This window comes from Chenopodium album, chromosome 13, assembly GCF_948465745.1.
Source record: "Chenopodium album chromosome 13, dcCheAlbu1.1, whole genome shotgun sequence".
In the NCBI taxonomy this organism is placed as follows: domain Eukaryota; kingdom Viridiplantae; phylum Streptophyta; class Magnoliopsida; order Caryophyllales; family Amaranthaceae; genus Chenopodium; species Chenopodium album.
This window is the reverse complement of record NC_137846.1, coordinates 23174011-23200777: the sequence shown is the minus strand read 5'-3', so window position 1 is coordinate 23200777 and position 26767 is coordinate 23174011. Positions and strand designations below refer to the sequence as shown.

General features: G+C 35.0%; 1 protein-coding gene across 1 annotated transcript; it reads left to right on the top strand.

Moving 5' to 3' along the window:
• The first annotated feature begins 248 nt into the window (after positions 1-248).
• Positions 249-25174, top strand: LOC145574701 (uncharacterized). Its single transcript, XM_081632551.1, has 27 exons — positions 249-412; positions 489-755; positions 1301-1360; positions 1489-1581; positions 2993-3221; positions 5574-5680; positions 6990-7052; positions 7467-7567; positions 9364-9458; positions 10265-10285; positions 12505-12600; positions 12682-12802; positions 12931-13128; positions 13304-13494; positions 13740-14011; positions 15038-15139; positions 16165-16341; positions 16764-16952; positions 18718-18959; positions 19051-19197; positions 19807-20041; positions 21558-21686; positions 21817-21957; positions 23569-23634; positions 23729-23908; positions 24077-24136; positions 24523-25174. Exons 1-27 carry the CDS (start codon positions 407-409, stop codon positions 24595-24597), a joined length of 3663 nt encoding a protein of 1220 aa, XP_081488677.1. The 5' UTR covers positions 249-406; the 3' UTR covers positions 24598-25174.
• The last annotated feature ends 1593 nt before the right edge of the window (positions 25175-26767 follow it).

Below are 26767 nucleotides of genomic sequence, written 5' to 3'. Positions count from 1 at the left end.
AGCTTTTATAATATTTAATTAATTTCTCTCACATAGTGGACCCACCATGAATCATATTTTATTAATTTAATATTCTATCTATTCCAATTTTTCCCACTACTTTTGCTTGTTATAATTTTTTTCTGCCTACCCAACTACGACTATATTTCACTACTTTCTCCAATTTCTTCTAAAAGTTCGTGCATGGAGAAATGAAGCAAGTATTTAAAACGGAGGGAGTAGTAGAAGGCTATTTCCTAAAAAAAAAATTGAAGTGTAACAAAACAGAGAGCTGAAATTGGCGAGAAGCATCAGACTTGAGTTTGCCGGCCTGAGAAGGTGGCGGTAATTAGTCGTCTCCTCTACAAATCCACCTCCTCTGTGATCTCTTCTTCCTGAAATCACAAATTCTTACATCACCTCAACAATGGCGGTAATTCTCTCAGATCTCTCTCCTCTTCAACAACTTCAATTGCATCACTCACTCACTTTCTCTCTCTCTTCCCCAGGATTCGTCCGGCATGACGCTGATGGATCTCATGACGTCGGACCCTAAGGCGGCGGCACCACCACCTTCTTCGTCTTCGTCGGCTACAACTGCGCCAATGCAAATGGCTCCGTCTACCACGATGCCGCCGCCTTCGTCTCTTGGGAAACCGGTTACTGATCGCAAATCGAAGAAGACACACACCACGTTAACGTCATTACACCATGACACACTTTCTGCTGCTAGAGCTGTTCGTGCTAATATCTTGCCCCAAAAGCAGAAGAAAAGGGTATTTTTTTTTATTTTTTTTTTATTTTTTATTTTGCTATCTTACATTTGCTATACTTTGATTTTTCTGAATTTTGCTTTAATTAGGATTGTAATTTGATTTGTTGATAAATTTACGAAATTAGATGATTAATGAAGAAAAGGGTTTTTTATTTTACTGTCTCACATTTGCTCCACTTTGATTTTTCTGAATTTTGCTTTAATTAGAATTGTAATTTCATTTGTTGATGTAAATACGAAATTAGATGATTAATTTGGGTGTAATGAGTAGTGTTTGATGGATTTGATTGTTGAAATTTTTTATTGTAGTGTAAGATTGTTGGGGTGAAATGGAAAGTTTGTGCCATTTTTCTGATTCGAGGTTTTGTTGCATTTACCAATTGTTACTTATTCAACAAGTTTCATTTTTCGCGAGATTTTAGGCTATAAGGGAATGACTAACTTTTCTTGCAATATGTTGATAGTGTTTATTCTTGGATATTCGTCACAATTATTATTGTTGAATATTAGTGACTTGCTGTTGTCTTTGATGATTGCATTTTACAGCCAGTTTCATATGCCCAACTTGCAAGGAGTATACATGAACTAGCAGCTACATCTGATCAAGTATGTACTTTGTATTAGTGCATTACTTTGCAGTTTGCACCCATATGTTTGGTGCTTGTGTTTCCCTTCCTATTCGCCTTTCCTAAGTATGTTCTATTCTGTTGTTTTGTTTGTGTTTTTTCTTGTAGAAAAATTCCCAGAAGCAGTTGGTGAATCATGTATTTCCAAAGCTTGCTGTGTATAACTCTGTTGATCCTTCATTGGCTCCATCCCTTCTTATGGTAAGTTCTTTTTCCGATTTCGATATTTTGCACGAAACAAAAATTGCCACAAAAAAATTTTCATTAAAGAGTTCTGTTGTATGTCTATAGGTGAATTTAGCTGCATCGTTATGTATGGCAACCTAGAATTACTTTTCCTATTGAATGAGATTTGTTTCTCTTAAAAAATGAAATTTTGGGGAAATACGTAAGCATGGCTATCTGAACGAAACTGTTTTTGAGGAAAGGCTTTTGAACTTGACTTGCTTACTTTTTTAAAGTAACGCAATGGGCAATTCAATTTGCAAGCTGTGTAAAAGAGACTTGGATTCGATTGGCTGCAGTTGAACAAGCAAGCGAATATAAAAAAAGGCGGAGTATCAGGAGAGCCTACGGGCTTGGGGTGGGTTCGACCCACCTGTTCCGGCGCCCTTTGCTTGTTCGTGAAGTGAAGTGATTGCTGGTTTTGCAAGTAATCACCGCACTTCACATGCCGAAAGCGATACCTGGCTCCATACTCCTATATATTCCATATATCAAATTCAGCTATCTCTTCGAAGATTACTGAATTTCGGTATGGAACTATACTGGATTTCTGAACTGTCTCTTCCTCTCTTTGATAAAAAGTGATGTTTCTAAAATGCTTAGAGATTTGTACATGGTTGATAAGGAAGTATGATCCTTCATGCCCCTTCCGTTTCTTTTCAAGTGCCCAATTTGACTTGTGCACTATTCACATACACCACTTTTAGCAATGTTGGTACTTTATACATAAGATTGAACATAGTCATTTGAGTATTTGATGGAATCGTCTCAATGTATTTTATAATATATATTTATTTATAATAAAAGAGTTATTGCTCAAACTTCCACATTGGCATATGTGACGATCAAATTGAGGCACTTATTTGAACAAAGGTAGTATGACTTTGTGCTTAGAATCTAGCTTCTCTTTGTAGTATCTATATCTTTTTTTTTTTTGGTTTCCTTGGCACCAAGTCCTCTATTGTGTCCATTGTTGCTTTGCATGTGTGTTTGTCTGTTGCCTGCCTGTGTGTTTCCCATTTCATTTGGTTGACATTATTTGCACTACTTTAATTTAAGAGCGAGTAATAATGGATAATTTCCTATGCTTGGTGGTATATGTTTGCTTTTGTGATTGGTGAGTGATCAAATTTAATATTTCTGTTTTGATATCGTTGTCGATGTTGCTAAATAAGCTAAACTGCATTGCTTTGTGTATAATCTACTGTATTCTTTTTTCTGGTTAAAACATAAACTTTTTCAAACTCAAGAAGTATTGCTGACAACATGACTATATGATCATATGCTAAGAAATTTGACTTCTGTGATTTCTGTTAAATTCTGTATATGGGCACGGTTTTTGCTTGTAAGCTAATAGTTACTGTGCTCTTTGCTATAAATTTTGCAGCTTCTTCAGCAGTGTGAAGATAGAAATGTTCTACGATATGTCTATTATTACTTGGCAAGAATATTATCAGATACTGGTTCACAAGGTCTAGGTACAGGTGGTGGCATACCAACTCCTAATTGGGATGCTTTAGCTGACATTGATGTTGTTGGTGGGGTTACTAGAGCAGATGTTGTTCCGAGAATAAGCCAGCAACTTACTACGGAGTCATTAAATGAAGATGTTGAGTGTGAGTGATCTTTTCTCCATCTGTCCTAAATCATCTTGTATTTGATAAGCTGTATGATTTCCGACATTTGAAGTAGTTGCAAGAATTTCTTTGTTAGATTTTATATTTAGATTATTTACTAGGGATTCCAATGCGCGCGCGGTATACTAGTCTTTTGGAGAAGAATTGTTATCGATGTTCTTTATGCCCTATGCCTATTTGTGAAATATTTTATTAAAACTATTTGCATATAAACGATAAATGTGTTGGATGTTGTGTAGTTGTGTACCGTTCTAAACTTTAGCTTAGCTACTTTGATTGAGTGACTAAACGGTAAAAAGATATTGAGTTCAGTGTAGAAATATAAATGTCTAATAAATTCTAAATAGGTAAATTAAAATAATAAGAAATAGAGAGAGTAAAAATGGATTTAAATATTGAAAAAACATAACTTTTTAAATGAATAGGGAATTCAAGAGACAGTTATAAGACTTTTGAAATCAAATGGGGACAAATATGTAAAAGAACATTTTTATGGATATAAATGTCCATGCATTATTCATAAGAGTTTTCTTAAACTTTTTATAAGGTAGAGATGCTAAAATTACTTATATTCTTAGGCTACTTGGTTAGCGAAAAACAGGTGTAAAGTTTGTTCCTTGCCCTTTTATAAATTTTGTAAGGACACGATATATTAGTAGAAAACTACTAAATGTAAATTGGTAATGCTACTTTGATGGCCTTATATCATACGAATGGAGGGTGTCTTTAGTAGAATAATATAACAGTGTTATATGTTTGAACAATGATTTGTATAATTTTTTATGTTTGCCATTGCTTTTGGGAGTTTTTGCTTTTGATATGGTTGATTCCTTGAGTTGATTTACATATATTATAGTTGCAGACATGATGTCCCTAATATTTGCAGACATGATTCCTTGAGTTGATTTACATATATTATAGTTGCTTTTGGGAGTTTTTGCTTTTGTATTATAGTTGCAGACATGATGTCCCTAATATTTGTTCTTTTCCTCTAATTGATTCGTAGTGCCTTTGTGAACAAACTAATATGCCAACTAGTAGACAAGCATCATTTATTGGGTTCTCAGTTTAAAATTCTTTTTGATCCATCAAGCTTTTGAATTATGGCATTAAAACTTGGGTTGCAAGTTTGCAACTCAAATTGGATGTTGATTGAAAGTTGCAGCAACTTGCTAAGAGGGTGTTTGGTTCACAGAGTTCATGTATCAGGTATGGGTTTAAAATGATTGAAGTTCAAACCTCGTGTAACTGTGTTTGTTTGAGAAAAATTGCAAATTTTAAACCCATACCTCAAATCCCCAAAGTGATGGGGTCTGAAACTCGATGGGGAGATAATGCCAAACATTCAGGCATAAACCAAAATAGAAAAAAAGTTCAATTCCGAACGGAACCAAACACATGGTACCAAGAATCAAGTTTTAAACCTTATATATGATTCCAAATCCACACCATACGCCCTTAAGCATTACTAAACAAGATTGTTGAACTTATGTGTTAATTTAGAAAACCATACTTCCTCCGTTTCTTTATACTTGCAATAGTTTGACTTTTATACTATTTATGTACTCCACTTTGACTAGCTTTGATGATTTATAGGTAAGAAAAAATATAGTCATGTGGGATGTTGTTAGATTCGTCTCGGTTTACACTATTTTAATATCTTACATTTATAATTTTTACATATTGCTAATTAAAGATATAAACAAATGAAATAATGCATCGGCAAGCGTGAAAAGAGAAGTGTTGCAAGTATAAAGAAACGGAGGAAGTTTTGTTTTGTTTTGTTTTTTTTTTTTTTTTTTTTTTTTCCCGGGGGGGGGGGGGGGGGGAGGGGAGGTGGGACAGAGAAGGGGGTTGATGTAAAATTGTAGGGTCTATATTGTTGTCTTGTCCATATTCAAAATTTGGACACTTCTTGAACTTGCCCTAGTTTTCTTGATATTAACATTTTCCAAGTCTGACTTTCTGATCCATGCTTTAGTTGTATCTGACTACGAGCATCATAGTATACAATTAGTGGTCTCCAAACCAAATTTTGTTCCACTAAAGGAAGCTCGTAATCTTGTTTTGTGATAAATTAACATAGGAAATTGATGTACTAGATTATTTCCTCACTCGATTTATTTTTGTTGCCATCTGACCTTTGTATTTGTTTGTTAAAGTTCATGCACGAAGACTACAAGCATTGAAGGCTCTTATTTTTGTTCCTCTAAAGGAAGATCGTAATCTTGTTTTGTGATGAATTAACATAGGAAATTGATGTACTAGATTATTTCCTCACTCGATTTATTTGTGTTGCAATCTGACCTTTGTATTTGTTGTTTGTTAAAGTTCATGCACGAAGACTACAAGCATTGAAGGCTCTTACATATGCCCCATCAAGCAACTCTGAAATTCTTATGAAAGTGTATGAAATTGTCTTTGGAATTCTTGACAAGGTTTGTCTCTGCTCTACTGCAGCTTTGAAAATGTAGATCCAAGTGTAGCTTCCTTTCATGTATGACTAGATAAGCTATAGTCTGGAGTAAATTTGCAGATTTAAGTTTTGATATATCCATGGTTTTAATCCTTTTAAAAAGTGATGAACTGACTGCTCAAAGTCTCAAGTTTGGAAAAATTATGATAAGGGTTATTGTTAATGAAAGCCAAATTGTGTGCAATAGAGTTTTACTAGCCAGTATTTTATATCCCTTTAACTTTCCATTTATTAGGCAGTAGTAAGTGGTAGGTAGCTTTATATGTAATTTTATGAGGAAAGTCCCATGCCAATGTCCATGGTAACAAACTTCCCTCCAAGCATGTGTTTTCTTCATAAACATCCATTATCTTTTAGGGAATCCCTAGATTCCTTGACTAATTAAGGGAGTAAAAGTTAACGGGGAAAGTTTAACTAAAGGAACTATTAAGAAGCTAATCTTCTTGTCCTTCAAGTTTGGCAATATTTCTCAGGTAAGACTAATCTCCCTTCGATTTTACACAGCTACACCACTAGTAACAAAACCTAACACCTTACAAACCAACCCACATACCATCGTAAATCTTGCCCCAACCTCGCAAAATATTACTCCATGGTTGATGAATTTATTTTCCTACCATCAAAGACTTGGAAGTTTGTCAACATTATTCATGTTGGCAACGAGCTCATTGGAAATTGAGATGAAGTGGTGGTGGAGTTAGGATGGGAGGGAAGGAGGAAGTGAGGGCTGGGAAGAGAGAAATAGAGTTGGTAAGGGAGGAATGATACCCTGGGGGCCTTGGTAACTGTTACCCTCATTTCCAGGGAACAGCATTTAATCCTGCTGTAAGTTTATTACTCCTGATTTTTCCACCCCAGTAACTAGTAATCAGGTATGCCCTAAAAAAGGTGATACGGGGAGGGTGGCTGGTGGGGAGGAGGACAACCATAACTATGGACTCTTGCACAAGTCTAACCTAACAACATTACAAAATAAATCTATTACCATCATAGACTACCGAATGGGGTGACAAGTTGAGGTAAGGCAGCCCAATTTCATACTCGTATTAGTCATTACATGCAAACACACACAGTCTATTAAAGAGTGCCCTAATGATTTTGCCTCTTTCTGTTTTTCATCTCTGATTTGGAGTATCCTGAAATTCAATCTTTTCCTAGAACTTTATTGAGTTTGATTCATCACCATGCAAACACAATTTTTTATGGTTTTTTTTAATGTTTATTTATGTATTAATTTTTTAAAAATTTCCCCACTTGTTTCTTATTGTCAGGTTGCAGATGGACCCAACAAACCAAAAAAGGGAATATTTGGGACAAAAGGTGGTGATAAGGAGGTACTGTTTATGAACTTATGTAGGCCCCTCTTCAAATTTTTTACGTAGTGATTTGCATAGTGGTCTTTTCATGCATATTAAAAATTGTAATTTTGAGTGAGTTGGAAAATTTTGTGACTGATGCATTGGAGTGGTGATGCTGTTGCAGTTATCTTAGCAGGATTGATAGCTTGTAGGATAGAGCAAGTCTTCCTTGTTTCATTTAGGTGCTATTTTGGGGGGATTATTTCCTGGTTTTCTTTTTATGATATGAATAGTAAATGGCATGCTGGTTTCTTTTACTCAGGATACTCAGAGTCGTTGCCCTCAATTCTTGTAAATCAAAGCTGTATTTTGTTATTCGATGAAATTTTCTGGATCAAGAAAGTATTTTGCTTTGTTAAACAAAGGTTTTGCTTTGAATTTGAATTGTAGTTCATTGTCCGGAGTAATTTGCAATATGCTGCCCTGAGCGCATTGAGAAGACTTCCTTTAGACCCAGGAAATCCAGTGTTCCTGAATCGAGCTGCACAGGGGTAAGCTTTTATTTGATTATTGATTTTCACTTAACTAACTTAATTATCTAGTCTAAGTAATTCAGAATGTATCCCTGTTGTTCCGTATTATCTGACTCTTACAGTGTTAAAAAAAGTACTAGGAAGTAAAGCTTGACTCTTTCCCTTGAACTAAATTGAATTGAAAGTCAATTAATTAAATTTCTTTGCTGTTGATTACAAAGGACAAACGACAATTGTGTTGATTACAAAAGTACAAACATTAGCAAAACCTTGTTTTGCTTTGAAACACATTATTAATCCACTAATCAACGTTCTTGGAATCCACCACTGAAATTTCCCTTTTGTCGGACTACACTGTCTTTTTCAGTGATCACTCTTCCACTGAATGATAAATTATTGCTTGATTAGGAGAAAGATTTTAACTCAAGGCCTGTCCGGTTTCATTTATATCTCATATTTTTACAAGTGTTAGTTGAATCAACGTTAGTGGAATCTAGTAAGGTAGTGAGCAGTTCTTCAGCTTAGAAATATGAGCGGTACCCCTATGAACATTACAACATTGTTTGTCACTACCCGAAAAGCAAACGATTGACCACCAACTTTTGATGAGAAAGCCAAATGCTTGAATAGATGAAAGTACGGGAAGTTAAGAGAAGGCTAGGTAATATGGTACCCGTCAGATTTTCCAAATCTATAGAGGAGCCTATTTTGATGATCGACAATCCGGGTTTCACTATATTTAGTTAGATAGATCTTGATTGTACTGATATAGGTGGTGGTTTCTTGGGCGTTTTCTATTTCTTGTATATTAGTCTTATTTGAGTTGCTTTACCTAAACTCTTTATCTTTTGAATCCTAATTCATCGATATTTATTTTGGAAGCTACGGTTTGTCTAAGGTTGTGAATAGGGGTAAGGTACCCTGCTTAAATTCCTAGAATCGGAACCTGTTGCCCAGGTTCCTCAAAACGAGAATCAGAACCGGAACGTGTTGAACAAGTTCCTGGAAAATGGGAATGGGAATCGGAACCGGAACTTGCAAGTTCTAGTCTGGTTTAGGGTACCTTGTCTTTTAATATATTTTGTACTTTCTTGGAAAATTATTTCGAAAACATTTGAAGGGTCATAAATGTACTACTTTTACAACTTGCAAATACAACCAAAAATAGTTGTTTAGCAAATTTAATTATTTATAATTATTAATTGAATTTTTATTTATTAAAAATTGGACTTGAATTGATGTATGATATGGGCTTAAGTGATACTTTTATCAGGTTACAAGGTACCCTAAACCTGTTATAGGTTCTCCATTTTACTACCCGGAATCAGAACCTATTGTATTCCTAACAGGTTCCGGTTTTGATTCAGGGTAACCTGATTTTTTGCTCACCCCTAGTTGTGAATAGTGTGGACTATTGGTGGGGTAGGAGCAATGCTAATTGGTGTGCTTTTAAAAGTGAGGGTGGAGTTTGCTAATCGCTATCGTGTCAGATATTTGTCTGCTTTGCTGGTCAGTGTGAAGTTTGCAGCCACCAGGTGGCAAATATCTTTGAAGGAAGTTGTTTGCATTGCATGAGCCATGGGGACTAGGGAGTCCTACTTTGATTTGTTTAGAAGAAGTTACCGTGGGCTACTGTATTTATGGTTGTTCTGTGATGTAGTAGAATTGGAATCAAGTAATCAACAAATATATTCGTAGTGGTTTGCTCTAATTTGGAGATTCAAGTTACTTGGGTTACTTTGTAAATTATATTGGATAGTTATTCTCTTTTTCACGTGAAAGAGTAAAAAGTTTTGAATAATGAATACTTGCAGGATTTCATTTGCTGATCCTGTTGCTGTGAGACACTCTTTGGAAATACTATCTGACCTAGCAGCTAAAGACCCTTATGCTGTTGCAATGACATTAGGTAAAACATGCAGTTCTGTGACATATTCTGGTAAACTTGAATAAATGTGACCTTTAGATTGCTATGTGCCTGTTTATGTTTAGGATTTGTGTTCTTTCTTGTCAATTGTGGATACTGTTCTCACATTCATATTTAATATTCTTGCTTTAATTCAGAGTACACTGCCTACTGAGTATTTGTAATTTGTATGTGTGATCCTGATTCCTTACTCAGGAGTGTAACTGTGTAAGCCAGGTGTTATGTTGTTTTAGATTGATGGACTCTAGCTTTTTTATGATCTCTGTCAAAGAAGATTGTGTTTAGGGGAAGGGAAGAAGATAGGATTTGGGAATCACTTTTTTTTGGCTGTGTTCATGCTAATTGTGAGGTTATATTATTATGATTCTCTGAATATAGTTGCTTAATATGCTTTAGATTGTATGGAAAATGTGGCCGTGATTTAAGTTTTTTTTAAGTCATTCTTTAAATGATTTGCTGCCTTGTGTCTGTTGCTGATGTGCACAATCAATGTCCTTGTACTTCAATTTCTTACTACAAACATCCACATTAGCACACTGGCTGACTGGCAGCTGCAATCTGCTGCCACTTGTATATATGATGAAGAAATATCCTTTGGCCATGCTCAGCTTAAGATTATATAATCATATGGTTGTAATATTTTTCTGACATCTATCTTTAGTTCTTGCAATTAAGGGATTTGTTAGTTACAATAATCTTGCGATTAAGTGCTGTCACTTTTTGTGGGCCTGAGCTATCTGAGTATCTGACACGTTGGATTTTTTTTTTTTTTAAAATTTTTTATGCAGGAAAGCAAATTGCATCCGGAGGTATGTTGGTAGTCTGTATACACAGACTGTTTTGCGGCTTTACTAGTATTTACTTGGTTTTTATTATTTATTTTTTTATATTTTCTACAAGTATTTTCTTTTTTGGCTTGTTTACTTAGTAGTTTATTTATTTATGGTTTTTTTTTTTTTTTTTTTTTTTTTTTTTTTTTTTTTTTGTCAAAAACTACCTAATAAAAGGTAGAATGTTGTAAAATACTACCTTCAACCGGATTTCCACCGTTCACCCACCTCAAAACACCCCTGAAACCACTACTTTCATCCCAAAACCAACATAACCCACTTGAAACTACCTCCGCTGCACCAAAATCATCCTCCAATCCCAAAACCACCAACTCTTACCCCAAAAACCACCACCCGTAGCCTGAAATTACCCCCACCAGCTTGGAATTTCCCCTAACCACCCCAAAAATAACCTTAACACCTTGAATACCAACCCTCGTGGTGGTATCAGGGGTGTTTTGAGGTGGGTCAATGCCGGAAAATTTGGTCAATGGTGAAAATCTGGCTAGAGGTAGTATTTTACAACGTTTTACCTTTTATTAGGTAGTTTCTTACAATAATTTAGTTTCTCATAAAATCTGGGTTTAATTAGGTTGTTTCTGACAAAAAATCCTTTATTTATATATGTTTGTGGTAATAGCAGTCTGATAGCTATTGTCACTATTCTTGTTATACTTTTATGTGATCTTTACCATTAGATATCATATTTAATGTAAAGAAACTAATATTGGCCTTGTTTGGTAAATGACTTTTGGCTTTTTCTTTTGGTCAAACAGCTAAATACATGTTTGGTAAATGGCTTTTAAGCTAGTTGAAAAGCCGGCTTTTCCGCCAAAAACAAAAAGCTAGTCTTACTAGCTTTTTGGTTTTGGCTTTTCATTAAACAAACTACTTTTTTTTATCCTTGATTAATAATTAATAATTAGTGATTAGTGATTGATGATTAGTGATTAGTAACTATTAATTATTAATTAGTAATTAGTGATTAGTAACTATTTATTATTAATTAGTAATTAGTAAATAGTAAATAGTAATTAGTAACTATTAATTATTAATTAGTGAGTAGTGATTAGCAATTAGCAATTAGCAATTAATAATTAATAATCAATAATTAATACTTGTAATTAATAATTAATATATAATAATTAATAAATAATAAATAATAATTAATAAATAATAAATAATAATTAATAATTAACAATTAATAATTAATAAATAATAATTAATAAATAATAATTAATAATTAATAAATAATAATTAATAGTTAATAATTAATAGTTAATAATAAATAATTAGTAGTCAATAATTAATAGTTAATATGGAGTAATTAATAGTCGTTTATATTTAATAATTAGCTATATATAATTAGTACTTAATAATTAATAGTTACATTAGTAACTAGTAACTAGTAATTATTAGTACCTAATAATTAATAGTTAGTAATTAACAATTAGTAATTAGTATTATATAATTAATAATTAGTTTTTTGTACTTAATAACTAGTAGTTAGTAGTTAGTATTTTGTATTAGTAATTAATAATTAAAAATTAGTAATTTGTAATTAAGAATACTAATAATAAATGAATAAGAACACAAAATAATGTCCTTTAAGGTCATTTTGTATAGTTACAGCCTACAGCTAACAACTAATTTTACCAAACATATTTACATACAACAAATGGTCTAACAGCCACAACAAACAGCCAATACTAACATCCAGTCAAACAAGCCAAGTTAAACAGCCATCGGCCAATTGCCAAACAAGGCCATTGTGTGATGTGATGTTGGCCTTATCCGATATCAGTCATCTGTTAGATGAAATTATCTTATGCCAAATTAGATTATTGTAGAAGACACAGAGGGAAACCTTCTTGGAGATTGGCATGCTTAGATGGGCTTTGTGGTTAGAGGGGATTTGCGGAATATTAGAGTAGGATTAAGTGGATTATGGACTTTGCGGAATGAATAGTCATTCTGGCTTTCCATTTTCTGCTACAGTATGGGGGTTTTCTATGGTTACTATTTTAATGACACAAAGCATGGTTAACATTTTCTATAATTGATGATCTTGAGAAGACCGGTGAATCTGGTCCTCTCAAGATCATTTGAACCAGGTGTATAAAATGTTGATGATCTTTTTCACATTTTAAAATGTTCTTTATGTTGCAAAACTAATAATATAGATGTTTATGAACCAGGTGCACTTCATGATGTTCTCCATTTGCATGATGTGCTTGCTAGAGTTGCCCTTGCAAAATTGTGCCATACAATTTCAAGAGCACGGGCTCTAGATGGTAAGGGATTGCATGTCCTGTTGCAGTAATATGTATAGTAATATGTGACTTGATAGTTTCCATGCTAATGGTTTATTGCAGAAAGGCCTGATATTAAAACTCAGTTTAATTCACTGCTCTATCAACTCCTCCTTGATCCGAGTGAAAGAGTTTGCTTTGAGGCAATCTTGTGTGTTTTGGGAAAATATGACAACTCTGAAAGGTCTGAATCAGTAGACACTTCTTTTCTTGTGTCCTTTGCATATCTTTCATGCCATTTGAAACTGCCTCCCCTGAATACTCTAGCTGAAAAAAGATTTCCCTATTCAAGTTTTGCTTTATGCTTTGTAGGACTGAAGAACGAGCTGCTGGATGGTATCGTTTGACTAGAGAGATCTTGAAGCTGCCTGATGCACCATCTGTATTGTCAAAAGATGCTAAGAAAGATTCCAAGGATGAAGCTAAAGATGTGCTCCCTCCAAAGTCAGCCAAAGACAAGTCGAAGAAAACAAGGCGTCCTCAGCCCCTTATTAAACTTGTCATGAGAAGGTAGAAATTTTCCCTTCTCCCAGTAATCCTTCTAACTCCAATAATAAGTCTTCTAATTTTGTAAGAATTTTTAGTCCAGAATCATTATATTGACCGTCTTATAAATATACTTGCTGATAAATTTTGCATGTGGTCTTCCCATCCATTTGGATCATGTTTTCGTATTTTGCTTCAGGCTGGAGAGTGCTTTCCGTAGTTTCTCAAGGCCTGTATTGCATGCTGCTGCAAGGGTTGTGCAGGAAATGGGAAAAAGCCGAGCTGCAGCTATCTCTGTTGGTTTACAGGATATTGATGAACGTGACTACGTTAATACATTTTCTGATACACAAGATGATCCTGATGTTAGTGACAGCTCCCATCCTGAAGGTAAATTTGTATTGCATTTTTTTAATTCTGGACATCTTGTGGTGGTCATATTTGCACATGCCTCATGATTCCCTCATGCTCCTTCATTGAATTGCACTTTCAAGCCATCAAAGTTGACACTCTTATCAAAATTTCTTTTTTTTTTTTTTTTTTTTTTATTTGATTTTTTTATTTTTTTATGTTGTCCTTAATATGTCACTTATACTGATGGGCAAAAGTCTTTTCATATCCCAATAAATAACCAGGTATTAGAAGAACAACTTCTGGTTCAAATGGAACTGGTGCAAGGGATACAATAGCAAGCTTATTAGCTTCATTAATGGAAATAGTGCGGACAACAGTAGCCTGTGAATGTGTTTATGTCCGTGCTATGGTAATCAAAGCATTGATCTGGATGCAAAGTCCTCATGAATCATTTGATGAATTAAAATCCATCATTGCATCAGAGTTGTCAGATCCTGCATGGCCAGCAGCACTGTTGAATGATGTTTTGCTGACTCTCCATGCTCGGTTCAAGGTTAGAAATCTTATGCTATACCGCCTTAAAGGAAATTTTACCATGTTAATACCGATTAGTATCATGTATGTTTGAGGTCTATTTCTTGTATTTTGCGACTTATTTGTTTCTGGTGGTTCAAACTATTTGTTTTGTTCATTTAGATGCAATAATGAACCTTAGTCACAGTTTAGTTATCTTATAACTTCAGTTATTGCAATTGATTGTTCCATATTATCTGCTTCATGAAATGATATCTATTTGGTGGCGTTGGCCATGTGGTAATTCTGATGAACGAACTTATATGATATATTTCCAATATTATTTTGAGTAGACCATGAAACATAAATAAACCTTTTTTTGTAAAAAAAAAAAAAATTATGCTTTGCTCTAATGAAAATGAAAAAAATTTAAAGACAGGATGTGAACATGGTTTCTCCCAATGTGCCACATGGTAAAAGGTCAAAAGTACAATCAACTTGTCAAGCTGATAAAAACACCCAATGTGCCAATAGTGGGTTGGAGAACCTTTTTTATTTTTATACTTTTATAAATGTATTTATATTTAATGAAATGGACATGCAAGTATAGTGGAAAGAATCTTTAGTTTGGAGCATGATTTTTATTGTGCTACCAGGAGCAAAAATTCAAGCATTGGGGTTGGTGGTTGTCATGTAAATTGTTTGTGAAAGGTTTGGTGCCAACATCTCTAGGCTGCCTTGGTTTTGGTTGCAGATTTGAAATGATGTAGTTAGTGCATAGTAGGATGCATATAATTGAAGATACATTCTTTTTATGTCTGGCAGTGCCTTATTATTGTAATAAATTTTGGAATTGAAGTGGACTGTATTTTGCTTCTGTAAAACAATAATTATGGTCATGATTCATAAGACTGGTCGGAAGAAAACATTAAGGTTCAATTTTTAGCTATTTGTGCTTTTGTATTCTGTCACACATGATCATGATTTTAATTTACTGCCCTGTAGTTGTAGCTGACATTATTAAACATTTTGCTTATTCTGGTACTTTTAATTCTCATGACTACAGGCAACTCCAGATATGGCTGTGACTCTACTAGAAATTGCTAGGATTTTCGCCACAAAGGTTCCTGGAAAGATTGATGCAGACGTGCTACAACTTTTATGGAAAGTAAGTTCAAGCATTCCTCCCAGCAATTAACACTTTGTTTGGATGGAAGGAAATTGAGGGAAAAGAAAGGAAGGGAATTGGAGGGATAGATAATCTTTCATTTGGATGACAAATGAGGGAGGGAGAGAATTGGAGGGGAGAGAAATGGAGAGATTAAATTGTAAGAAATTGATCTCTCCAACAATGGAGAGATTTGGAAGGAAAATTCATCCTTCTTCCCGCCCCTCCCCTTCCCTTCCCACCCCTTCCCCTCCCTCCCCTTCTTTTCCTTTTCAATCATCTATCCAAACACACTGTAAGTTGCTCCATTAAAATACTGCACTTATCTGTTGTGACTCTTGAGTAATTCCCATGCAGTCATGCAATCTCTTTCTAATTGATCTGCTATTGTATAGCTGAAAGAAATGCCATATTCTTATGCTTCTAGAGCCACCCCTAATTGGTAGCAATTGTTGAATCTAAGAGGTTGAGATTTTTTCTTAAATTTCTCCTATTCGAACTTGTTAGCCCTGAAGTTTTATCAACAATGTTCAAACTTATTTTAACTGATTAGCCTAATCCTAAATTTAAAATATGAACTTATTGGTCCTAAAACTTAATTTTGACAAAGGAAGCAATTATTAGCCTATAACCAGACCTAATGCCTTTTAATTAATTCATATGCATTTATGTCTTCAAATAAGTGAAATAAGATGAGGATAACAACACAACGCATGAAGTGGATTCTCTCAATTGCTAATTCATTCTTTTATTCAATATAGAGAACTGTACTAAGACTTCTAATGTCAACAATTCCACATACACCAGGGCTTCAATACAAGTTTCCTGGAAGCTTGCACCTTAATAATGACTTGCCAAGATTCGGACCCCTCCAAGGGAATAGTGTCTTTTTAATTTGGTCTAAGTGAGATCCACTTGGTTTCTCTAGATATTATGTGATTTTTTTTGTCTTTGATGTTAGATGTTTAAAATTTAAGTAGCTAAAATGGAAAAATAGTGGAGCTAATATTCCTATATATTTGCAGACTTGCCTTGTGGGGGCTGGTCCAGATGGCAAACACACTGCTTTAGAAGCAGTGACCATCGTCCTCGATTTACCACCTCCACAGCCAGGTTCAATGGCTGGCATCACTTCTGTGGACAGAGTATCAGCTTCTGATCCAAAGTCAGCTTTGGCTTTACAAAGATTAGTCCAAGCAGCGGTGAGTATTACATTTTTAAGTTTCGAGTGCATTTTCTTTCCTTAATTTTGAAAATTCATGAATTATAATTCTTTTTTTTTCCTAAGGGCATCATCACTCTCCTTAATGGGCCGTTTTTTTAAATGCTTCACTTCCTTTTTAAGACATCTTCTCTTATATATTATTGTATCTCTCTCTTCACATGGTTCCCACCTCTACTGTTTTTTATTATTTCTCTTCTATCACATCCTTTAATTAACTATTACCCTACTCTCTTTTCTATTATTATTATTCTTGATTCCCAACAAAACCTACATACATAATATTTTACTCCATTCAACTCACTTCCCTAAAACTACGTGTCGGTCAAACCGATGCACTTAAAAAAATGGAGGGAGTATTCTATTAGATTGTTGTATGTTTTCTGAACTTTAGCTGCACAGGTATGGTTTCTTGGCGAAAATGCGAACTATGCCGCATCTGAATATGCTTGGGAATCAGCAACACCCCCAGGTACTGCATTAATGATGTTGGATGCTGATAAAATGGTTGCAGCAGCAAGTTCTCGTAACCCCACACTCGCTACTGCTTTGACTCGACTTCAAAGGTGTGCCTTTAATGGCAGTTGGGAGGTACTACCTCTGTTCCTTAATGTTCTTTAAGCTTTCCACACATGTCTGTTTCTTTTAATTTTTAACACTTTTGTTTTATTCCATTTTTGGTTATGAACTATTTTACACACTTATTCTGTTACCCTACACTAAAACCTACTTTTGTCCGCGTGTTAGCCTACTTAAACACTCTCTCTTCTTTTCTTAATCCGTGTGCAAATAGTGTCCTTAATTATATATTGCCTTTTATATATAGATAAGTGGCATTCTGGACCTTAAAACAATTTTTTTTTGTTGAGTGGGACCTTAGACCGGATTCAGGCCATTGACTACTACATTCCAGAGTTGACAGTTCTTCAAAAGCCTCGGTTTTATTCTTTTTTTTCCTAAGCTCCATTTCCACCATCCCACCATTATTCAACCACCTTCCCATACCATTTTACTTAACATCATACATAAATCAATTTTGGGTTTGCAAACTAAATATAATTCGAACTTCTAGTATAGAGAAATTAGAAGGGGGAAGCAGGGGTGAAATTTGCCCCTAAGTAACAGCTCTAGGGTTTATAAATTAAATTGAACAAATTTCATACATTGATTTTCCCTCCTCGCAATCTCTCTTCCTTTTGGTCTGTTGTGTCCTACTAGGGGTGTTAACGAGCCAAACCGAGAGCTTAAAACCCCTAGACGTGGGCTCAGCTCGAGCACTAAGTGCTTTAACTTGTCTCAAATTTACCTGTTGTCACCAAATTTTCCCTATTTCAGTTTCCTAAACTAATACTTAACCTTTAAAAATTTATAATACTCCCTGGAGAAAATCTACCATGGAGTCAGTGTATTGATAATTTATGTCCACCAATGATGGCGGCCTTCCTTCATAACAGACACCATATCTTCTTTCTCGTTAAATCTCCTTCAATAATCAATCGTTTATCTTTCTCACTCACATAAATCTCTTCCTCTATTTCTGTCTTTTCCATAACTGAACGTCTTTCCAAAATAACTTAAATTAAATCAAGCATGTGTTAACCATCCAAGTAACAATCCGAGGTAATTCAAGAGCTAAAAATTCAGAAAAATGAACCGCATCATGAAATTAATATGATAATCAAGACCAGAAATTTTTTTGAAATTTAATCCCAATTCACCCTGACTGCAAATTGGAAATTCAAAATTGTGCTAAAGTGGTGTTGGTGCTGGTGGAAGGGTGATTTGGACACAAGTGAGCACTGGAGCCAGCTGGAGGTGTACTCTGCCAGAAATAATTGTGGGGTGGGAAGACTGGGAAATAATGGTTATGTGATCAATGAGGATGTTGTTAGTGTGAGGGTGGTAGGCTGGATTGGTGGGGTGATGCTTGAAAGTAGGATGATTGTATGTAGGAACATGTTCTGAAAATGGAGTAAAGCTTGATCCATCCAACTGTTTGGCATGGGTGCCTTACACCATAGATTAATCTTTCAGGCTTTACTGTCCAGAACCAATTAAAAATTGTTAAGTGCTGTTGCTGAAATGTTTCTTCATATGTTACACTGACCTGCATTGAAGATATCTAGAGCCAATCGCAGCCTGAGATAAGCCAGATTTATTCTTCTTATATTCTCAGTTCACCCTTTTACCTTTTGAGGAGATTAGGCAAGAAAAGGAGTAAACTATGGGGGAAATATTTGTTGTAATGCAGTCTTATGACATTGATGTCTTATTTAGTGTTTTTGTGGTTAGAATCTTCTATATCTCATATGTAAATCAGGTTGATATTAACCCCTTTATCTGGAATTTTTATTAGATCCGTATAGTTGCTGTGCAAGCTTTGACAACAATGGCTATCAGATCCGGTGAGCCATACAGGATACAGATCTATGAGTTCTTGAATGCTTTAGCTCACGGTGGGGTACAGGCGAAATTTTCTGATCTGCATGTTAGTAATGGTGAAGATCAAGGGGCAAGTGGCACGGGACTTGGATCTCTTTTGAGTCCAATGATACAAGTGCTTGATGAAATGTATAAAGCACAAGATGATCTAATCAGGTAAGAAGTCAATTCTCTTATTTGTATGTACTTTTTGATTTTCAATTTTTTCTGTTGATCCTCAAAGAGGCCTATCCTACTATTAACACAGGGACATAAGGACCCATGACAATGCAAATAAGGAATGGACTGATGAAGAACTGAAAAAATTATATGAGACCCATGAGAGATTGCTGGATTTTGTTTCACTATTTTGTTATGTTCCTAGAGCAAAGTATCTCCCACTGGGACCAACAAGGTAAGTTCTTGTCTTCTTGACATAATTAGCATTTCAATCTATCTAACTAGTAGAAGCTACTTTTTTGTGCAAATAGAAATTCAGAAACTTTCAAGAAAGAAAGATAATTTGGCCTTTGACCATTCTCATTTCCATATTGTTTTATCATTGTGATTGACTTGATCTGTGGGGTTTGTTCTTTTTATAATACCTCCATTTTACAATAGATGCATTGTTTTGACTTTTCTACTTTCCATACACTGCCTTGACCATTAATTTTTGTATACATTAATTAATAAAAAATTTAAAAATTTATATTTGAAAATATACATTGAGACCAATCCAACATTATTTTACATATAACGTTATAAATGTTTATGTTTGATATCTATGTAAAAAGTGTACTCAAAGTTAGCAAATGAATAGTACAAAAAGTCATAAGTTGCATATACATGTTTCAAAATTGCAGTTTACGCCCCGCGGGGGGGGGGGGGGGGGGGTGTGGTGGGGGTGGTGGTTTAGTGAAGTAGGTAGAAGACGTATGAGGTAGGACTGTTACTGACTGTATTGGCTTTTTATTTTATTTATGCTGACAGTTATACATTGCTTCCTTTTGAAATTACATTGCAGTTCAAAGATTATTGAGATCTACCGCAACAAGCATAATATTAGTGTGTCGACTGGTATAAGTGGCTTCAGCAGTTTAAATGATCCTGCTGTTGCAACTGGGATTTCTGACCTTATGTATGAAACCAAAGCAATACCTACTGAATCTGATGGGCTTGATGACGACCTTGTCAATGCATGGGCAGCAAACCTTGGTGACGATGGCTTGCTGGGAAAGAATGCGCCTGCAATGAACAGAGTAAGATAAATTATTGTATTTGTCTTTCATGCTGTACGTTCTAGGTATGATGAGCTTGATGAGACAAATATGCTGTGAGCACATTAGGTAGCCATGATGTTCCACAACTAACTTGCTTCTTATAACCACTCTTCTATTTTCTACCAATTCTCTTTCGATGTGGGACTTCTTATATTATGCCAATGAGCTAGCTTGTTTCATTTATAACCTTCTCTCCTACTTACTCCCATTCTTCTTTCAATATATTTTGTTATTAAGCTTATACTCTTATAGTCCAAAATAGTATATGTCATTCACTAATTCAAATAGGTCAAGATACATTACTATATACAAAAACACTGCATTTTCTGCTTACAAAGATCATCCCGACAAAGTCACAGCCTACACATTCTGGTCAGAAATTATGTCTAGCCACTTGTTAATTTCTAGCCTTTTGAGTTAGTAAGCCCAATAAATCTCAAGACTTGGCCATTATACTCACTTCCTATAGCACAGATATACAGCATCTACTTAAATTTTTGTTTATAATATCAATTAATAATATAAAATGTTAATTTTATATTACTTTGATAATTATTTATTTTATACCTATAAATGCTCGAGCCTAGTGAACCATAACTAGACTTATTAATGTTATAGAAAATTCCGATGAAGGATTAGAAACTAAAATACAGTTTATCCATTGACCAAATCATCTGAAAAGCTAAACAATGTATCAAATGCAGTCATTTACATCACCATAAGTATATCCGAAAACTTTCATTGCCCAAAATAGGCTAGATGTACGTATCAAATAAACCCCAAATTATACAGATAATTATAGTAGGTCCAAGGAAAATAGACTTGAAATACTGTCCACAAAGATAGTAACATTGTCCAAATAGAAGTATCACAGCCTTTGACCTTTGAAATTTATGATATTATTTAGCTTTATATTAATATTCGAACTTATAACAGGCAACCACTTAATTCTCTCGGATACTATCAACATGTCAGGTCACCTCCCAGTGATATGCTATATGTTTGTTAGATTATGATATTAAGGTTAGTGGTGAGAAGTAGCCAAGTTGTGGGCACTTTCATAAATGATGAGCTGTCTCTGTATGAGTTGAAAATTTTTAGTTTCTTATTAAGTCAACTCGATATTATGCTTTGTAACACCTTATGTCCCTTATTGAGAGATGAGGGGATTAAACGTAGGTAATAAATAGAATGTGTCCAGAGCTTCCCTGTGGGTCTAATGAACTTATTTTGAAATGTAAGTTTTATAGGTAATAATCCATAGCGGATGTTCGCATATGATTTAATGAAACTAGAATATAACATTTGGTGGGTTTTAAATCCTTGACACAGTGCCTCTTATATTAATACCATGGTACTGCAATGCTAAGCTGCCTTTGTTTTGGTTACCTTTTTAAATAGTTATTCTATTGCCAAAATCAAGTACGCATAATTCTATGCTCTGATTTTGTCATCTGACTCCATGTCCTTAATGTTGCATGCTTTATGGTGTTAGGTTAATGAGTTTCTGGCTGGGATGGGAACCGATGCTCCAGATGTTGAGGAGGAGAACGTCATTGCTCGACCTTCTGTTGGTTATGATGACATGTGGGCAAAGACACTTCTGGAGACCACAGAACTTGAGGTACGCATCTGAGCATTCTCTGGGTTCTATTGTTAGTATTATTTTCTCTTATCTAGAAAGTCCTCCAAACTTCCCTTTTCATTTCCTTTGCCACGAATTTTACATCTTGTTTGTATGTACGATTTTGCAGGAAGATGATGCGCGGTCATATGGATCATCTTCTCCAGATTCAGCAGGATCAGTTGGGACCTCCATATCATCACATTTTGGTGGAATGAATTATCCTTCACTTTTTAGTTCAAAACCATCATATGGGGGCTCACAGTCATCGGTATGTAGTTGATGTTGATACTAGATTTTGGTCTTTTCTAAATATCTTCCCTTTGTCTCTTTCTTCATGGCTATTTTTTCCTTCTCTCTTTTTTATTTGCTGAAAAAGTCTAAGTTACAATATAATACCAGCATTTCCTCTTTTGTCGACTTTTACTCCCCCTTTTTTCAACATTGAGGATTATTTAAAAGATATATCTGAGAGAGTAAGTGGTTTCCACCTAGGTATTTTAGAGTACAGCCAGTCTCGTCACATCTTTGTTATGTATCCTTCTTTACGAGGTCTTCTTCTGTGGCCTCTGTAGAAATCAAAAATTTAATGTGGCTCCTTTTTTTTCTTCTGTAACTTTTCCCTTCAACCATCAAATGCATTGGAGCTCTTTTTAGATGATATGGGATACCATCAAATTCAATTAAATCTAAAAAAAACACAAAATACTTCCCCCATTTATTTATAGATGCAAAGTCTTGCAAATTACACTCATACTCTGTTTGCACTGTGCACTCATACTTTCAGAGCTTTCACTCACCAAGGATACGAGGATCCCTTGGCTAAATGCATTTATGTTTTGCAAAATATGAGTGCACAGTGCAATCAGGGAAACAGAGCTCTACCAAAAGCATCAAGCCTTATAAATTTGGTCAGATTCAGAGAGGCTTGATAAGGCAAACATAAATGCGATCTTAAAGTATGAGTGCACAGTGCAAACAGAGTATGAGTGTAATTTGCAAGACGTTGCATCTATAAATAAATGGGGGAAGTATTTAGTGTTTTTTTAGATTAAATTGAATTTGATGGTATCCCATATCATCTAAAAAGAGACTGAGGTAGGCTAAGTTTGTGGAGACTGAGGGGGTTTGTTTCTGACTTTGGCCTTTAATATGTGTCTGAACTCAGGTAGTATCATGCTAACATGGGTACAGCTAGATAGGTGATGAATTTGATTATCATAGCTTCAAACCTGATATTCTAGCTATACTAAACAAACTCAACCCAACAAAATAACAAAGATATAGACGGTTCAAGGCGTACCAAGGAAATAGGGACTTCTTATTGAAATCATAGCTCCTTACCCCATTGCCATTGCTTTAAGACTTGTGTGTTGTTTTAAGCCTTTATAGATATTGTGCTTACCTTGTTTTAAAGCATCCCCCTCCAAACCAAGAAACCTCCAAAAGACGCCCCCATTTCGCCGGTTCCGCTTGTGCCCGCTTTGAAGCATCGGCCGTCACAAGCCCCGACTCTGCACCCGTGGTTGACGAGTGCTTCCTTGAGATACCCTTTGGTCCGTGTTGCTGTGTGCTCACGAACCTTTCCCACTTTAGGCTTGCGTCCTTGCCATCAATAGACAAGAGCGCGCCGCACGATCCGGTGTCAGATTATTCGGACCGTGAGGCGCACTGAATAAAAAAGGGGAAAAAAATCTGGAATAAAAAAGTTGTGTCTCTCCGTGATTGTCTTGCCTAGACCAGAAAAGGTGCATGGTCCATGTGGTCTTGCACCTAGCACACCTTTTTATATGCTGGACCAACTGATCTGTTTTACAACTTTACTTTATACCATCTTGCCTTGTGAGCAATTATCTGGAATAACAAACTCTTGAACTTGCAGGAGAAGGCATCTAACAAGTATCCCATGGGGGGTAGCTCTTCTCTCTATGAGGGCTATGGTTCTCCGGTATGTGCTTACTAAACCTTTTTTCCCCCTTGTGTTCTCTGTTGTGTTTAATTTGCTATTAGCTATGCATTACTGATTCCTCTATCATCTTCAGATTAAAGAAGAACCACCATCATATGAATCACACGCCTTTGAGAGAGATGATGCATTTGTTAATCCATTAGCTGGCTCTGCATCTCGTAATTTTGGATCCCAGGATGAAGAACAAGTTTCTTCTGGAAATCCTCAGCCTGGAACTGCTCTGTATGACTTTACTGCTGGTGGGGATGACGAGGTAAATCCACTTGTGCAACCTGTTCAGATTTTGGATTCTTATCATTTGGTGGATTAGAGTGATTAAGTTTTGTTTGAATTTTTTTCTTTTGTCATTTTATGCAGTAAAAGCATAAATCCTATTATTTTTTTAACAGCTAGTTATTGATCATTCCCCAATTTCATGCAGTTAAATCTAACAGCAGGTGAAGAGGTTGAAATTGAGGATGAAGTGGATGGCTGGTTTTTTGTAAGTGTAGATGTCTTTTTTCCCTGCTTAAGAACTTTTATCATGCAAAGAAACCCTAGCTTTTGATATGCTTGTGTTCACTCTTGTTTTAGATGAAATACAGGGTGAGTATGTTTTCGATTTTGCATATGGTGCTACTCTAATGTAGAGTTGTTATATGGGCAAACACCGCTACAGCTTTTGGAGTTTTTGGGGTGTGGTCACTAGTTACAAAATGTGTCAATGCTTTTTCTAGAGGTGTCAAAAAGCTGTTTGGTTAGGTTCTCATGATTCGAAATTGTGCATTAATAGCACTCTTCTGCTTTACCTGACTTGCCATTGCACACATTCCCTACTTTCTGACATTCACATATTGTCCTTACTGACTAATACTTCTGAACTTGCAGGTGAGGAAGAAACGCCCTGGTAGAGATGGGAAGGTGGCTGGGCTAGTACCAGTACTTTATGTTAATCAGTCTTGATGATTTTTCCTGTATTTGTGTGGATAAATCAATTGCATCTCGTGATGTATTTCAGAAAATACATAATTATCCCCTTGTGGTATATGTAAAGAAACTAGTAACTTTATCTGTGGCTTAAAGAGAGTTCACTGGAGGAAAAGATTTTCTTTTATTTATGGTTCATGCAGATTGTTGTTGCTGACGGATGAGTCCTGTTGACTAAAATGTGTCCACTCGATACTAGATTTGTATCTGCTGATCTGGTCTGTGCCAATAAGCTTAGTACATGTTATCTGTATAGCTCGTGAGGCAAGCTGCATTATTTGAAGCCCTGGTGTTGTTTGTAGTCAGGTTTGTCTTATGACTCATGTGATCGAGTTCCAAATCATATACTGAAAGACATTGTAGGTAGAACATATGTATAGTTATCTTGTTTGTGTAGACTGCAGTCCATACAGTGTGATGTAGTTTTGTACAGTTGACATTTCAAGACCTAGGTATGTAAAACCCATTCTTTTTTGTAGCATATGATATGCAACTGACGTCAACTGACTTTGTTAAGATACCCATTTTTTGTAGCATGTTTCTCGTTTGGTTAGCCTGATATTTTCCTACTTCAACATGTGGATTCTTTTTACTGTACTATGTTTTCACGGTGCTTTTTTTTTTTTTTTTTTTTTTTTTTTTTTGTGAAAGAGTTCATTAAACGAAGGCAAAATTTTCAACCTATAAGAGCTGACGAAAAAAAAAAACACATGGTGTCGATTCTATTAACTATACTATGCTATGCTGTTGAGTAAGAACGACTGACGATGAAGTTTGCTATCTTTCCCACTTTGATAGACTGCTCGCATAATACTCCACCAAACTGAAGATGCCACTATCTTCTTTTTTTTTTTTTTTTTTGGCAGCCAACAAAGGAAATTAATTCCCAGAATTGTTCTAAACGAAAACAACACAATGGTACATCAGTAGCAATTCTTTAATCTTCTAAAAATAATACTGCAAAATGTATTAGATTTATACAACAAAATGTATCTTCGTTGACATGAGTCACGCTCAACCCAGTACGGTGTTGGTCCAGACAGCTTTTGTCTATTTCTGATATTATATTGTGAGCAAATGACAATAATGATAATGACATGATGAAGTATTGCTAAGACACTCATATATTACAACACCAGAACTCAAAGTTTAAATAGACAATGAATTTTTTTTTTTTTTTTTTTTTTTGACACAGGATAGACAATGAATTAAACTAGAGTTTTATGCTTTTAATCTACACCAGGGTGTACGTGTGCGCCGCGCGACGCCAGTTTGAAATATGACGTATATTTTTTTACTTTGAGGTATGGCAATATGGGGGGTTTTCTTTTTTATTTTTCAAGGAGGTTATAAATTCGAAAAGAAATTTTTCATATGTATTTTAAATAAAAAAAATGAAAATGATGTTTTTGGTAAGGTGAAAAAATGAAGTGTGTTCTATTAACAAAGTGTAATAAATTAGTCATTATAGTTATGCTATTTTGGTGCTAGCTATAGGTGTAATTGTTGTCTTGAGGTGTGGCAATGTGGGGGTTTTTATTTTTTATTTTTTCAAGGAGGTAATGAGTTTGAAAAGAAATTCATGTTCGGGTGCTTGTTACATATGTGTATAAAGTATTGTTGATCATGGGCATTTTTTTTTAAAACAATTGATAATGATGTTTTTGGAAAGGGAAAAACATGATGTGTATTCTATTAAGAAACTATATTCTTTTTTTTTAAAAAAAAAGGGTAAAAATTGATCACTTTAGTTACGTTATTCTTGTGCTTACAATAGATAGTTAGAGATGTTTTTCAATTTGCATGTAAGCCCAAATACATAAGTCCGATTGAAGTCCAAATGCAGTAAAAAGTTAGGCCTTTTAAAATTTCTAATAAACTTGTAGTCCCAATCCATTTGCTAAACAATATATGCACATCTTTTTGCAAACCCAAATATTAGCCCAAAATGGTGTTCTTAAGTCTTGTATTAATATTATGTATATAAATCCATTGCCTTTGTGTAAGTGTAAAAAATGCAAGAATAATTGACAATTATTTAAAGTGTCAAGGTGTATTACGAAAATGATGTACTCTTTTTCCTTCACTAGGGTTTTATCTCGCAGGTTTTTCCTAGTAAGGTTTTAACGAGGCACAATCCTCAATA